The sequence below is a fragment of the Sparus aurata genome, chromosome 19 (assembly GCF_900880675.1).
Source record: "Sparus aurata chromosome 19, fSpaAur1.1, whole genome shotgun sequence".
Classification (NCBI taxonomy): Eukaryota; Metazoa; Chordata; class Actinopteri; order Spariformes; family Sparidae; genus Sparus; species Sparus aurata.
This window is the reverse complement of record NC_044205.1, coordinates 14641324-14658515: the sequence shown is the minus strand read 5'-3', so window position 1 is coordinate 14658515 and position 17192 is coordinate 14641324. Positions and strand designations below refer to the sequence as shown.

The window sequence follows — 17192 nt, the reverse complement described above, 5'->3', positions numbered from 1 at the left end:
GTCTACTACTGTACTCCTGATATTATCACAGCAAAGCTGACCCTTCATTCTCCCTTCCCCTCACACAAACATGATTTTTGTTTTAGAAGGAACATGAAAATGGCCCATGTCTTTGTCATGCCAGACTGATTATAAGAGAAGCTTAAAAATACCATTGTGTTATGACACTTTCAAGAATTTACACAAGAACATGTTAAAGCATAGTAAATACAAAGAGACCCTATAGTAATGGCATTCAAATGATCATTCAGTTACAAGCTGACATTAAACAAACTGCAGGTTAAAAGGCATCAAAGGGGCCTCCCCAAAAGATTTGGAAATGATGGAGCTATGTACCTAATTCAGGATAGTGTATTGCAAATGTAATTCTAAGTGCTGTGTCTTAGGCAATTGGACATGTTTCAGTTTCTTGAAGATGTTTTCACCTCTCACCTCCCAGAGGCTTCTTCAGTTCTAACTAGAGGGGAGTTGCAGGCTTTTAAACTCTGTCTAGGAGTGTCCTTACAGAATCGTTAGGGACACATATGAGCTCTGCGTTTCAGAGTTGTTAGGGCCACTTGGGTCGTTGACTTCATGTGGTTTGCTAGGACTAAATGAGCCCAGGTGTAGCCCAGGTGTAAATGTTGTGGTATTACTTGTGCTAAAATCAGCTTGTCGTCATCTGAAAAATGATCTTATAGGTCACATATACGGTGGCCGACAAGGGCAAACGCGCAGCAATGGCCAAACGCTGCATATACATAAACGATGCAGAACCAAAGACTCCGAAAACACATGCAACAACCAAATGCTGCAAATACAGAAACGATGCAAACGCACAAAACACATGCAATAGAGAAAAACACATGCAACAACTAAATGCTGCAAACACAGAAACGATGCAAACACACAAAACATATGCAATAGAGAAAGCTAATTACAACCCATATTTACATTTATTGTTAGGTGGCAACTTTTGGTGGCTGTTGTAATTTTTACAGCAGTGAAAGAGAAATTCAGGCGTCATGGTAAAAAGTGTAATTAAGTATTCATAGGGAGGAGGACATGATGGACGATTGGGTCAAACAAGCTATGGACACACAAAGGACACCCATCAGGCTGCTGTTCTTGTCACACGTGAAACCAAAAGTCAATGTTGAGTTATTTATTTTGACTGAGTAACATACTTAACTTATGTCACATACATTATGTGGCCTAAGTTATGTACATAAAGCACACACACACGTGCTTTAATTAAGTAACCATTTTTTAACACAAACCACAATGTTTTTCACAAAGTCATTGCCGCTAAGCTGCAACGGCGACATCATTTTGGCAACGATCATATGATTTGTTTTGGGAGTCATTGGATGTGTTGGCTCAAATTGCTCAAACAGCAGCTGCTGCGCCCTTTAGTGGCCCAATGGTTGAGTCCAATACCATATATATTAATACCATGTCACCCAGGGGACAATTGTATGTCATACCCCTGTTGTCATACTCCTCTCTTTCTATCTGGTCTGACTCTTACACTGTCACTGTCTAATAAAAGGCAGAAACGAAGAATAATAAAGAATAATTTTAACCATATTTGCTCTTATTCTTCTATTAAATTGCTATATGTAGCCCGAGACTAGCCCGAGACTTGTTTAAATTGCAGAACAGTTTCCTGCATCTTTTTATGGCACTTTTATACATATATCAAAGAGATTTTGAGCTCTCTTTTTTAGTTTTAGTAGTATAAACATTTTATAAATTTTTCCTCATCCTAGTCTTTCTTGTTTCTAATTCACACTTAACTTCCTGGCTTTCCTAATGTAAGCCCCTCTGAATATAAGTGTCAGCTAGATGCCTACATATAAATGTATGAGGCACTCGATGTCTTGAATTTAATCAGATGCAGAAACGTGGAGGATGCTTTAAATCCTGGAAAAATCAGTTAAGTTAAAAAAGGTCTGTACTGCACTTTAATTTCTTTTGTTGCCTTTTTTCCCCTCAGTACTGATTGAAGTATCACTGATTAATAAATTATGCTCCAATCTTTTAAAAGCGAAAACCAGAGATAGGAAGTAAGTATGTTTCTGTTTTAGGAGCCTTGCTGGCTGCATTTTAATATATGTATTCAGAACTGAAGAAACCTGCTTTGAATTGCAAGTTGGAGTTTCTAATTTTTAGCAGGTCTGCCTCCAAGGACAGTCAATGGGTCTCCGAACTCAAGGACTAAAAAAAGCCATCTGTCATATTGCTTATTCTCCAAGTAGGGAACATTTTTACTAAAATATCAGTGAATTTCGAAGTTACTAATCTTATAATGTGATGTTAGAATCACATATTTGAGGTTACTGTAATGAGGTCAAATATAGAGCTGTGGCATTAGACACAACAGCATATGAAGAAGACGATCGCTATCAGAGCATCATTTAAAATGTGGCATTCTGGTTGTTCTAGGATCTTGTGGTGTAGTCTTTTTCTCGGTTTCTACAAGCCGCTAGGTTGGGGTTTTGAAAATTGCAATAATAACAATAATAATACTTTTTACAGAGGTGACCTAGTTTTATGAAATGACCCTCACTCCAGTGGTGAAAATCCTCTTCACAGTCTAGAGGACACTGGCAAAGAATTTTACATGTGAAGATCCAAATAAGTAATACTTCAGTATATGTGTTAGATTAGTAGGCCTGTCAGGGTTATGGGGAACTACAATTCGCTTGCCTTTTGCCCTGGTTTGTTTGAGTGTGGGCCAAAATAGCTCACAGGCCAGCTGACAAGATAACAGGGTCAGTAATGTGTTTCCAAGCACAGTGGATGTTGATTTACGGTTGAAGATTAATTTTATATACTATGCTTTTTCCTATTTTGAGGTATCTACTGTTAACCCTTTAGGCGCCGGGTTTTATTTTAAAAAATACTAGATTTTGACATCTAAATTTCAGAAGGCTCTGGCTTGAATGTAGTTTGAGATAGAGACAAAGTGTAAATGAGACAAATATTGAGAATGACCTAAAGTTTATGAAGGGAGTAATTTTTCCCATCTAATTTGCATATTATGACGTCATATGGTGGCGGCCATATTGGATTATGTAATTTCCATGAAATACCTGGTATTTTGAAAGAGAGTTGAACTTATTTCATCAGATTCATCCCCTCCATCCATTTGTTATGTTGTCCACACATCAAATGAACAGGGAAAAAGTAAATTGTAAGCCAATAGTCGTAAACTAGAACTATAAGTACACCACAAAACTCATGTAAACAGTATGCGTTTTTTTTACCCACCATCCCCCCCATTGGAGGACACTTTTTTTTCTTCCCTTTTTCTTGTTTTCTTTTCTCTTCTTCTTTATTATTATTATTATTATTATTATTATTATTATATGATAATAATAACAGTAGGCGTCTTTTAGCTGCAGAGGCCTTATCTGTGCCCATCTATCCAGATAAAAGTTTGTAATATTTGTAGAGTGTGGAGCCTCTCATTGCAAGGCATAGAATAGAGACAATAAGAATTATATATATATATATATATATATTATATTTACATTTACATCATACCATTCATGAAACCGTGAACTTGGAATTAGTTCATGTCAGCCTAAATACTGATGAGCATTGTCTCCATTGTTATGAGATTCCAGAAATCATCAGTCAGAAAGAGGGACAAAAAAACTATAAACCTTGAATCATTGCTTAGCTTTCTGTCACCACGACATCCAATTTGCTCATCAAAGGGCTTTATCCATATACTTCATCTCTCAAGTAAGCCCAGCCACCATTACCATCATCATCATCATCATTTCCAGCCCTGTTCTGCCTTCCCCTGTTGCCCCTACGACACCCATCAGCCTTTCTACGAACACTTTGCCCACGTCTCCCCCTGCTATCTCCTCTAGTATTGTGAGAAGAGTTGGACTCGTGTGTGCTTTGTGCTTCGTGAACACTGCTGCGTCGCATAGCTGCACCGCTGCCGCGGATGGAGGCTACGTGACCGTCGCGGTGGAAAAAGTGAACACTAACGCTGACACCCAGCGCTATTCTCACCACCCCCGCTACTTCTACCACATCCATTCGCTTCCCTACTGATACTAGGAGTTCGTGTATCATTTCCATTCCCACCTATTGGGCAAAGGATCGTGTGTCAGTGCTTGTGCGTTTTCCTCGCTCTGCGCGGCACCGCCATTGCTATGCAAAGACGCACCGCGACTAGCAAGCTCACTAATCAACCGACCGTCATCTCCCAAAGCTAGATTTTCCACTTCAGAATCAGAATCACCGAATAGGAGCTCAATCACTTCCCTAAGTGTCAACTTTTTGCATGCCATTGTCGTTTATTTCGTCTCAATAACGTCTGAATCCAGCAATACCCCTTCAGCAAAATGGCTTCCTGGCGCACTGTCTGCGCTCTCTCACCCCACAGTTTGCATGGGACTTCCTCGAACATTTTGCATTGAAGCAAGATGTTTTTATGAGCTAAGGTCTAAGTATAGGATGTCTGCCAACTAGTGGTGGGGAGTATGAATGACATGTAACACTCTATTGGGAGAAAACAGCTGTTTTGTTCAGTACCGCGGTGTGTCGCAAATTTGCGACTCTGGCGCCTAAAGGGTTAAGTGCCAAGATACCTTGGTGAGTATTAGCAACAACTACGCCTGAATACTATAATCAATTTGCTGCATAGGACATCATCATATATTCAGCACTTTTTAAGTCATGCACTATGTCTCCTTTCCTGTAGAATTATGGAAGCATCTAATCTGTGACACATGCACAAAGTGGGTTCAATCCAACCCTATGCTGTCTACACATCTCATACTGGGTAAAGGCAAACATGACTGGAACATGAAAGTGAATTCTTTTCTCAACACACACAATAATATACTACAGTAAGAGAAACCAGTTGGCAGTTTTGAGTTGCCATATTTATGAATTGTCCAAAGACCAAAAATAACATATAGAGCTATTTGTCATTGGCCCAGTGAGAACCCATTATTTCCAAGTCCCCTTTTGATCTTATATCAGCTCAAGATTTGCGACCTTGTCTGTGCTAGTTTATTGGATACATACATTACTGTCAACTGACCTGGTGTACGTGCAGCTTCAAGCTCCACATGAATAAACAGTGTGAGACTGGGCCTGCTGGCATTATCTGAACAAGAGTTATGGTAAACAAGTGTGTGGAAGTAAAACATGACTTAAAATGTTTGAGTTAATTGAGTTTTAATGGGCCGTCGGACAGATAGTGTGCTTTTTGTTTCTGTGCTTTCACATAATTCACTACAAACCACATTTAACTTTAAAAGTTCCCACTGTGACAGACATTAAATCATGATGCTGTTACTTGTTACTTAAAATGTCTAATGACATTAAGTTGATCACTTGGGTTATAAAGACATACAATTTGATGACAAATAGTCACCCTTCATTGAGTACTCCAATTTTCTGAAATACATGTTATGCTGTATTTCTTACAACTGCCTCTTTTTTACGAGGAAAGGTTTTAGGGAGGTGCATAAATAAAGTACATTTTTCATTGAGATCACTGTAAGAGGAAAAGAGAGGGCAATATAAAATACAAGATAATAAGGTGATAGATGATATTAACATGTATCATTAAGGTCAAACAACCATATTAAATTCCCTTGGTACCTCAAAAAACATTTGTAAAGTATTTTTTTCAGAATTCTTTGCATCTGCTTGTCATCCTCATTCTCTTTTGGTGCACTTTACACAGCGCATTACCGTCAGCTGTTATCAACTTTTGTAGCATAGCAGGAATACGTATAAAGTCACCAATGTGGTCAAATTTGTGTGCATCCTGGTAAAACGGATGGACCTGTAAATCAGCATTTTTCTCTGCAGCGCACTAGAGGTCAAAAATCCACTTTTCATTTACAATAATTGTCTATGCTTGGAAAAATGTTGCACCTTCCATGACAGCCAATGAATGTTACCCATCAGAATGATTATTGTGTAACTGATTAATTCAAGTTTGCCAGTATTGGCAGCCTCTTAGGCATTATCCTCTTGCACTTGGCATTTGAATTATCACAGCAATTCATCAATGTCATTGTGACGTCTCAGTAGTACATTAGTGAGGCATTAAACAACATTTTTCCCAAATACAATATTGCAATTGCCAGGACTTCACCAATTATCCTCCCCAGTGAATTACAGTCTAGAGTGAGCTAAGCTATCATTTGACACCGTTGCTTTGACTGAAAGTGTTTGTCTCAGTTTGACAGTGAAAGAGTTAAGTAATCAGTGCGGAGTAACGGTGGGCGGTGATTGGTGGCAAAATGTTCCTGAATAGGACCTTCATGCATAAGAGTGCAGGACAGGTGGTTTTCTCTCTGGGGATCGCTGTGTGAACCTCATCTTGCAGTGAATGGGATTGAGCCGAATGTGATTGAATGGGCTGAAACAGGGTCTGATGGTGGCAGTGTGTGTGTGTGTGTGTGTGTGTGTGTGTGTGTGTGTGTGTGTGTGTGTGTGTGTGTGTGTGTGTGTGTGAAACATTAAGTTGGCTTAAGCGGCCCATCATCCCCACCCGTCCCTTTGATCAATAGCACTGATAGCTCCAATATTATCACCACTTACACACAAACAGACACACACACACACACAAACACAGAGTCACAAAAAAGGTCTATACTTGTGCAGAGGCACATCTGTAGCTTAACTTAAGGCGCATGTGCATGCATGTGTCCCTCTAAATAAGACAAGAGACTGAGAGAAACAAATGGCTCTGATTTTGCTTGTTACTGCACCAGGGGGTTATTAATGGTCTATGTCCGGCTTAAAATGATTGGCTCTGTATTTTGTTTACATAAGCAATATTTAAAATTACACTGGCGATAAATTAAAAAGCAATATATATGTCACATTTCAAAGGCAAAATGGAAAAAAGTCAGCTATAGTTACAAAAACATCCAAAAGATGAATGTGTTTTGCAGTATTTTGCCAAAATATTAGGCAATGAATCAGGGTTAATGGCAGAAGGAAAACGCTTCTGCATATATAATAATGGGCAAACAATTATGATGTAGCACACAAAAACAACAACTTAATTTACTTTCAACTCCAAAGGATCCATAATTGTCACTGCAACCAATCCTAACAGTACATAAAGAGAGAATAATGATGAAGCTATTATGGGCTGAATGCAGAGCTCAATACCCACAGACAAAAATGTACTGCTACGTATTCATGTTTATGAAAACACACACTTACTAGAGCTTCTAATTCTGTGACTGTTAAACAAGATTACTGAACTTCACATGCTGGACATTTTCATCAAGTTTGTTGCCTTTTAAAATAAAAGGATATAGTAAGTTAAAAGAAACTGCCCTGAATTTAACCTGTCAGGAAACACTTGCTCATTAGTTATACAATAGGTTGTTCATGTTGTGTATTGACTGTACGATCCGGTTTTTACTGAGCCCAAGAGGATGAGTTGCTGAGAAGGCAAGCATTGGGCTACACTTTCAATTAAGAACACTAACAGGAGATGAACTTGCTAGTTTACGCTAAAAATGCTCATGATTATTTTACAAGCTTGAGGAAAATGGGATCAGAAAGAGAGAGATATTTGCACTGAAACACTGTATTTTTCCAGGAACAAATAAAAAATTATAAAGATGTGTGTGTGATATCCAATACTATGAACCTAATTTTATGGAAGGAAACAGTTAAATGTGTCATTTCTAGTTTGAAAAGATTATTTTCATTTCTTACCGATACTGAAAACAAAACCAAAAAATAATTTGATGTTAAGAGAACTACAACTTACAAAATATGGCAGCCAATTACTGAACAGCCTTGAATCTCCAAGCCTTGAGCAAATCAGACAGATTAGTAAAAGATAATCTTCTGCACTCATGACGTGTAACTGCTTGATTTCTTTTTGATTTGTCTCGGGGTCAGCTTTTGTTTATTCCATCTGTTTTTAATTTAATCACTTTCACACAACGCAGCACTATAACTAATCCAGATGATACATTTGTAGGTATATTGCGATAAAGCATGATATTGCAGGAGATGTATAATGGCATTATGAGTTTTCCTTTTCATTTGTGCTGCATACTTCTATGGTAAGTCCTTGAAGCCTTTTCACTTAAGCTGACACTCTTACATCATGCGGATGGTAATGAATGTGCGTTATACCTGACTAATAAAGTGAAGTACACAGACCTGATGGTCTTTTACAGGAAATGCTACCCTGTGGATTCAACACTGTGCCAATGCTTCTGCAAGATCCTCGTGGCAGATGAGAATCAGATGATCTGGGCACAAAAGAAACCTGACATATCCTATCTGACACTGTCGCTGGAATTAAGTATGCAAGCAGCGCCTCGCCTTTACTTCATGTTCTATATTTCTGCTGATGACAGTAACTTGGTCAATCAGGAAAAGGCTATTCATCTCTTCTTTCTTCCTCTAGCTAAAAATAGATCACCTGTAGATATTCACCATACAGCAATAGTGAATGGTGTGGGCTATTCACCTATCATGTAATCATAATAATAATAATATAATAGCTAGCTAATTGTCAGAGGTTCCATTCAAGTGTTTGCCTACAGTGAGGTCACAGAAGTCTGTTTGTTTGGAATAAGCGACGTATACAATAAAGAAAGAGACAGATCACATCAATAGAAATTCTAGGAATAAAGTGCAAATGGCTCATTGTATTTTACATCAAGAAGCCGTCAATTCTTGAATAAGGCCTTTGGTTGAGATGACATATCAAGGAAAAACCAAGCTAATTAACTGATGAATATTAATGAACCCTGCGCTGTGGTGCTCAGTTTTCCTCCCACACACTAAAAAATAATTAAACATCACTATGCATGCAAACAGTGATATGGTTATCTACTGTGATCACCCAGCAAAAATAAAAAATTAGCTAACTGTACAGCTCAGTCTTTGATTGTCTTCCTGTTTTTAGATGGAATGGCAGTGGCTTACATACACACCTACACACACACATTTTTTGCTCACTGACCCAAATGTTGCCATCTTGGTGATATGGTTTCCAGTTCCTTCCTGTGTCGCTGTAGAGGAGACGGTACCGCGTTGTCCAATCAGAGCTGCTGTAGCGACCCTGCGTTGCTATGGCGCTCACTTGCTTTCTGGAACCCAGGTCCACCTGTAGCCACTGGTAATGGTCACTGTCCAGAGGTGACCATCCACCTGCACCTGCACAGTCAGAGACATTTTTAGAATGATTGAGGTGTCAAAGGTTGTTTTCAAATTTCTTACATTACCTCAACAATATCTAGTCTGTGGATTTTATGGCTTGCCACATAAATAAATACATTATTAGCAAAAACTGCCTGTAGCACGTTTGGCTGAGTTGCTGCTGTCCACAAGCACAGAGGCAACACAGTATATCCATAATGATATTTTACAAAGGAAATGTGGAGGTATAGTCTGTCCCATTGTTAATGGTCAGTGTCCAACAGATATCAGCGGGAGATTTGCTTCCGTAATAGCATGGGAGATGTGATGTTTATTAAGAGCTGTGCATACAGGGCAGAACCCTGCTGGCTATAAAGTTGTTTCACAAGAATAATGATTACACTCTTCTTCACATTCATTATCACGCACTCTACAACACAGCAGAAATCTCGACTTACAGAGGAGTGGCATTAGTGTGCATGACATTTCAGGATGGATTCTTTTTTAATACTGGTATTCAAGGCATATGACATTTTATAAATGCTGAAGAGCCCTCTGCCATGCACATAAGTAGGGACATTTTTCGGTTTCAGCTCAAAGATGAAACTGGCCAAGAATGAAACTAAGGATGTATCTCCTGGTGTGGCATGGGTGACAGCTGCCAACCCCCCCACAAAAAAGCTACAATACAAGTAATGTCAAGCACAAATTCAATCCTTTTCATACTGACAGTTACATATGGTTATCTTCACTTATTTCCAGTGGAGCTCTGGGTTTATGTGCATCCTTGAGTGCAGAGTGACTGTGGAATATGCATTTTCATTTTCAGGGCACATATTGTCAAAATAGCTTTTTTACAAGTCTCAATGGACAATAAGAACAGGGTAGACTTCTAAGTGAAAATATTTGACCATCCTCTTAACCATCTGAATTGAGTACGGAAGGTAGCTATCAAGTTTAATTTTTATAAACTCCTTTACAGGCAACAAAGTTTGAAAACATTTTTCCAAGGTGAAAAATTGCCCTGACGAAAGTAACCATCTCTGAAAGCATCAAAGAAGAGCGTTTCAATACTATTTTCCCATGACTTCAGTGTTGACTGATGGAATAGATGGTTGTGTTTATCTCGTAATCCACTCAGTGGCAGTCTGTGTCCTTGTACTAGCCTGAAACCTCATGGCTCTGTCTATATTTCGAGACAGAAACTCGTGTCCTCCAAAGGTTGGTCCCACTTCACTCCTCCAGGTGTCTACCTGAGGCAGGGCCACACTCCCCTGGACCTTGCAGGGTAAACGAGCCTCAGGTTAAATGAGGCAGAAACAAAAGAGCATGGCAACTGCTTGGCAGAAGGCTAAGAAAGTCAATGGGCACAATCCCACTGACATGATTTCATCTGCTATTAAATTGTAAGAACAAAAACACAGGCTTGATGCCAACATTTTGTATGGAGGCAACTGTGAGAGTAGTCAGACCAGTGTGAGAAATACGAGAAAAAAGAAGACAGATTGGCGCGCAGGTGGTCGAGTGGTTAGAGCGCATGCCATAAACGCAGCCGACCCCGGTTTGATTCCGGCCGGAGGTCCTTTGCTACATGTCACATCCCCCTCTCTCTCCCATATTTCCTATCTGTCTACTGCTTAATAAAGGTGTCTATGCCAAAAAAATCTTTGAAAAAAAAGAAGACAGATTGAATCAAACACGTAAGAGCAGCGCACACTTTTGCATTCACACACACACACAAACACACAAACACACGCACACACACACACACACACACACACACACACACACACACACACACACACAGGTGGTCGAGTGGTTAGAGCGCATGCCATAAACGCAGCCGACCCCGGTTTGATTCCGGCCGGAGGTCCTTTGCTACATGTCACATCCCCCTCTCTCTCCCATATTTCCTATCTGTCTACTGCTTAATAAAGGTGTCTATGCCAAAAAAATCTTTGAAAAAAAAGAAGACAGATTGAATCAAACACGTAAGAGCAGCGCACACTTTTGCATTCACACACACACACAAACACACAAACACACACACACACACACACACACACACACACACACACACACACACACACACACACACCAAGCATTGAAGATGTATCTGTGCAATAAACAGCCAAGCCTGTGACAGAATGCTACTGCGAAATGATTATTGGGAAGAGTGGGTGGTGGACGGTCTGCGAACTGGCCATGTCATGGTCATCTCCTTTGATTCTCTGTGATGGATTTTTTTTTTCTAAAGGACACAAATACAGATAAGAATTTTACAGGCTTGAAAGCACAAGTGAAGGAGAGTGACTGATTTGGAAATGACAGGGAGCGAGAGAAAACAGAAACATGGGGACAAAGTAAGAGAAAGGGAGGGAGTCAGATCAAGAAAGTACGGGGGAGTTTGGAGAAGAGCGCCAAGTGTAGCGGAGGAGGCATGAGAGATGATAGTCTTATAATAAAATAGAGGGTGAGGCAGTTTGCGATGTATCCCTCCACGACAAAAATCCTATATCTTATCCAATTACAGAGCCATTACACTCTAGCCTTGGCCTTGACAGATAACCAAGCCGGTATCAGTGGAAACGTCAATACCTCAAAAACCCGTTGCAGCAAAGCCATTCCCTTGGGGGGATAAAACACTATCAAAAAGAGGAGAAAGGGTGAGGAATTGGGTATGGAAGGGTTGGGGTGATTGCGATAAGTAAACAGATAGCATAAAATAAAGATTAAGAAAACAAGCAGAGCGGACAATGACCAAGGAAGTGTGACACCACAAACAAGATCAAGGGATAGGCTGTTGGACATTATGACGTTGAGTGCGTTTTGAGACTCTGACAAGAGAGAGGATGCAGAAAAATGGAAACGAGGGGGTGTGTGAGCGACGAATGTGGTGAGGAGAAGAGGGAGTGATGAGGATTTTATGGCTCTGTAACTGGGGAGGCCAGAGATGAGATAGCATGCGTATGGTGTGAAAAAAAAACAGGACACACGGGGAGCAATGCAGTCATGGAAAAGACTGTGATAGATGAGGCCAAATGTGAGGAGTGGAGGAGGAACGGGGCAGAGTGGAAAAGGATGGGGAAACTTGAGAGAAAAAAATAAACTGAACCCATTCAACAGTCAATGGAGAGTTAGATTGCAGGTGGGTCCAAATGACATGGAACAGAGGGCATAGATTGGAAAAGTTATGGATGGAGCTCAGAACAATAGAGGAAAGAGAGAGATGCATGGTTAGAATATATGTGCAATGTACGAGGCCATTACTGTACATTCCTCTATAGCAGCGCAGTACATTGTAGCGGTGGGGATGTTAGCAGAATAAGGATTTCAGTGTCAGCTCATGTGAAGGCTGAGTCTAGATGTGTGGCTCTATTTTTGTACAGTATACATTCTCAAACATCGACATAACAACATGGTAACATGGCAGCTCATCCAATATCGATGAAATGTATGTACACGGGTCATAGCCATGTAGAAGAATTCCTAAAAATTATGTTTTGTCAGTATTGTCAGTATACCTATTTTTGTAAACATATAACCTAAACTTATAATCTCTCAGTAAGCAGTAACCAGGTTTGTTGCCTAAAATTCAAATGTAACTGTTGTGATACTTCATTGGACCTAACCATACAAAGTACATTGTCATAACATGACTTCTTCCTTTTTATTCATGACGTTACAACTAACAATGGCTAACTGAGACATTTTGATGAATACATGAAAAAGTTTTTCTTCAAAATGACTTCACTAAGTGCAGGCTGGCTTGACGTCCTCACGTCCAACTACGATACAATTCTCTACACTGAGGATGTAATTGTCAAACATTTGCACACTGTGCGGGGGTCACTTAAACTGGTTGCTGGGAACCGATTTTCAAACCTCAAATATTCTCTGACCTGTGCTGTATATGCTACAGCCACAGTGACCACAGTGCCTGTTAAAATAGGCATTTGAAACTTAATATTGCATGGATATCAAAAAACACAATAGAGTGCATTGGTATTTGGCATGACTACACATTTCTATCTGTATTCTCCACCTCAGCCACTTCACACAGCCCCAGAATTTCTTGAGAAATTTTGGGATCTTCCATTCACAGCTTGCATACCATACGCCCCCTGACTCTCCAGCATATCCCTGTCACACAAGTCCCACACCCACCAGCACACTGACACCGGCCCTCGGCCAAATTGGGAATGCTGCCGTTTACCTTTGAATATTTCTACTTGTACCTGCATCTTTACCTGAACCTGTACATACCTGCACCTGTTACCTCTGTTTGAACCTGCTGTCTGCACCTGCAAGGCAGTTCAACTGCATTATTTATGGTATGGGTCATTTTATTAAACCTGCTCTGGCTGTGAGTCTGCGTCTTCCCCGTTGCCTCGTAAATAAACCACGACAGTATAGGTTTATGGATTACAGCATGTGTTGCTGATGTGAGATAGTTGAGTTCAGCTGAGAGTACATCTACAGTGCCGTATGAGTTTGACGCCGTATCAAATGCACAATAAAATGATGAAATATGTTTCGCTAACTCTAACTCTTAATCTGGGTTTGTAGCACAATCATTGATCTTTTGTCCCGACAATCCAGGACTAAACATTAGAATTGCAGCATATACATTACAATGTAACGTATGAGTTTATATCGCCATTGGAGTGCACTGCTGGATGATGTTGCATGGTGTTGCGTCAAAAGTTGCGCTCAACTTTTCTGACGGGCAGATCTGCCTCTCTGTGACAGAGCCCGACTCCGTGGTGTGTCACTGAAGTAAATGAGGAGGGCGCCTTTTTGAAGAGGTGCTTCTGTCGGTTTGAACATGGCTTAAAGGGGTGAATGAAAGGACAGGGTGATTGGTAAGGCAAGAGGGGTTGAAGAGGACGGGTAGAGTAGGAGGCATGTTAAGGTTACAGGGTTACCAGAAGTAACAGATGGGAATGAGAGAAAGATAGATGGATTGAAAAGTCCACAGAGACGTAAAGGTTCAAAAGATCGTGCAAGTGATGGCAAGCATTTGGGAAAGGCGGACTAAAAAAAGGATTGAGTGAAGAGAGCTGTGGCTAAAGAGCCGGATGTTTGAGGTCAGCGGAGGAACAAGGGACAAGAATAAAGGAAGGAAAAGAAGGGGACCAGAGAAGTGAGATTGGCAAATGCTGTCAAAGACTGAAGAGGGGAGAAGAGGAGAGGAGTGGGCTTGAAAAGAAGAACAGATGAGAGGTGAGAGGGGAGGAGGGGCAGCTTGACAGAGGTTAGGAGGGGGGTGAGGAGTGATATATATAAAAAAAAAAGAACAGAGGTGCAGTGAAAGGTGAGAGCCGGAGGGAGAAAGCGCAAAGAGGTTGACAGAATAGAGTGGAGATGGAGGAGGAGGCTAGTGGTGGGGAAGTGGAAGATGAGAGAGAGTAAGAGAGGGGCAACATCAGTGAAAGAAAAAGGAGGAGAAGGAATAGGAGGAGAAAGGGGAGGGGTGGAGCGCCGGGGGAATGTCACTGTTCTCTCACCTGTCACATGCACAGATGTTTGGGGAGGGGAGGAAGAGCAGGAGGAGGATGGGGAGAGAACGGGGGAGCAGAGAAGGTCAAAGAAACCACCTCTGAGGAAAGCGACGAAGAGAAGGAGAAAGGAAAATAACATGGAGGAAAAGATCAGGGGATAGAGCTCAGGACAAAGATTTGAGAAGAAGTACGATCCAAGAGAAAGACAGAGGGAATAAAACATTGAAAGGGAAACAGGATAAGAGTAGAGGAGCACTGCCACACAGATTTCTCTCCACTAAAACTGATAGAAGGTCCTGAAACTGCTGCTGAATAAAAGACACTTAGAGCACCCATTTGTGCGTGTTTGTGTGTGTTTTGACAATGAGGCAAGCGGGGTGAGAAATGAAAAAAAAACAAAAAAAAGATTCAAGATTGCGATGAAAGATTGGTTATTTAATCCATTTATGCATTATTTCTTCAGTCTTGAGTCAACCAAAAAATAAAAAATAAAAAATTCCCTGCTGCAGCTCTCAAAATGTGAAGCTGTGGCGCTCTCGCCTGTTTCATGCCCAGGACAGTAAGAAAGTAAAAACATGAAGTTTTGGACTGTTCAACAAAAGCATGTTGAAGCAGCACATTGGCATCCAAACACTAATGGATCAATAATAAAAAAACTTAATCTGCTACCTGAAAGCTACCCCGGTGAAACTGTCTCCGTGCGATGCCCTTCACAGGTGTGCACTGGCAAAATGTAATTCACACAGAGAGGCTCCTTCTGAGATAAAAGAAACCAACAGAGGCCGAAAAACATGCCTGTATTTTCTCCACGCTTTCAAAACAAAGTTCAGGCTATCTGTGATGACACAGATAACCCTATATTGTAGCCGTGGGAGCAGCGGTGGTAATAGAGTCAGAATCAGACTGATATTTGTACTGATTAGGACCATAGATATTCTCACATAGATAAATGTATTTGTGCGTATTTGTATGTGCGCACACACAGACACAAAGATGCCTGCACACACACACACACACACACACACAGGTGGTGGAACGGTTTTTATCGCTTGTTTATTTTTTCAGTGGCATAAAGGCAGTATCTGTAGACTGCAAACAAAGTGCCAATAGAAAGTTAGTTATTGCCCATTTCTCATGAAAATCCACAACAATGAAACAGTAAAAGCCACAAAAAGTCATCTTGGGAATGTGGTGGACATAGATAAATGTAGCGACGGTAATGTGCTGACTAAAGGAAGGCAGGGGAACATAACGGAGAGAAAATCAAACGTGGGAGGTGCCCTCTGGGAACTATAGCCAAAAGCGTCTGTCTTTTGTAGCCGTCAACCAATGCAATCTATGTGGATATATTTCTTGTATCACATCACTCACAGCTCAATTCAAACTGTCTGAGGAAGCCTCAGCTACATGTCATTAGACTAGACCACAAGCAAAGATATGAAAGCTCCCTTTGGTTGCTTTGAACGTGAATCAAACACTGTTCCACAGTCTCAGCAAGTCTCACCACCGTCTTTCCTCTGCTCTGTTCAGGCTGTCAAGTTGACTTCCTCTGTTGTTCCTAGTAGAGAAAGATGATCACAGCTCACCTAATTGGACAAGTCACAGGGTTGTCCATCGCTCTTGGGCAGTGAACCACGAAAACATACAAACAGTACAGTGTGTGAATATAATCCGTGAACAGTAAGAATCTGAATTCAAGAGTGAACATCTCAGCATGTGTGTGTGATGATGACAAAAAAATGTCTGAACTTCTACAGCCCAGCAGGGAAATGTGAAAAATATGTGGTTTAATTCAACTGTCTGCCTGGGTAAATGGCTTTTACAGCACTGATGGTAGAAAAATGAGTTCGACCAAGAGAAGAAAAGAGTAAACAGGGAAGAAAAGCACAAGGAGCAAGGGAGCAACTCCGAACAGAACAGAACAGGAACAAAAGAAGAGATCTAACAAGTGTAAGTGACTGAGAGAGTACAAAAAAGGAGATCAAGACTCATAAAACACACAGTAAAGACTCAACTTCCGAGAGTAGGCAGGCATGGTCAGAATTTGGACGAGAGCAGCCGGTGACAGGCGTGACACAAATAAAAGTGACATCGGCAAAGCCGCGCATCAAACAAGAAAAAAATCTCTCCTCTGTCTCCCCTACTCTCAGTGTGGGAGTGTGTGTGGGTGGTAGCGCACACCAAACAGAATTTTGTTTCCGTGCGTTTAAACCCTTTCCTTGTCCGCCTTTACATTTGTTTGCTCCGGCACCCAAGAGAACATGTGCGAGCATGTTTATCAAGGTTGCTGTTTTTGACACAAAACCACATTAACAGAAAATACAACATCTTAATTAATTAAAATGTTATGTCGCCGGAAAGAGAGAGAATAGAGAAAACAGCTGGTTAGCCCTCTGCTGGTACTTCATCTTTCTGTCATGGAGCATTGGGAGCGGATGGAGACGGAGTAATTTAATTAGGAGCGGACCGCCATTATCGATGGATGACTGCAACGGCTAGAGACATCAAACAACTTTGCCAGATGACAGAGAGTGA

General features: G+C 40.8%; 1 protein-coding gene across 1 annotated transcript in view; it reads right to left on the bottom strand.

Moving 5' to 3' along the window:
• The window catches only part of cntnap2a (contactin associated protein 2a), a 328136-nt gene that overhangs the window by 165216 nt on the left and 145728 nt on the right, over nt 1-17192 (bottom strand). Inside the window, exon 3 of the mRNA XM_030397660.1 lies at nt 8978-9171. Coding sequence (XP_030253520.1) covers nt 8978-9171 — 194 coding nt within the window. The remainder of the gene's footprint in view (nt 1-8977; nt 9172-17192) is intronic.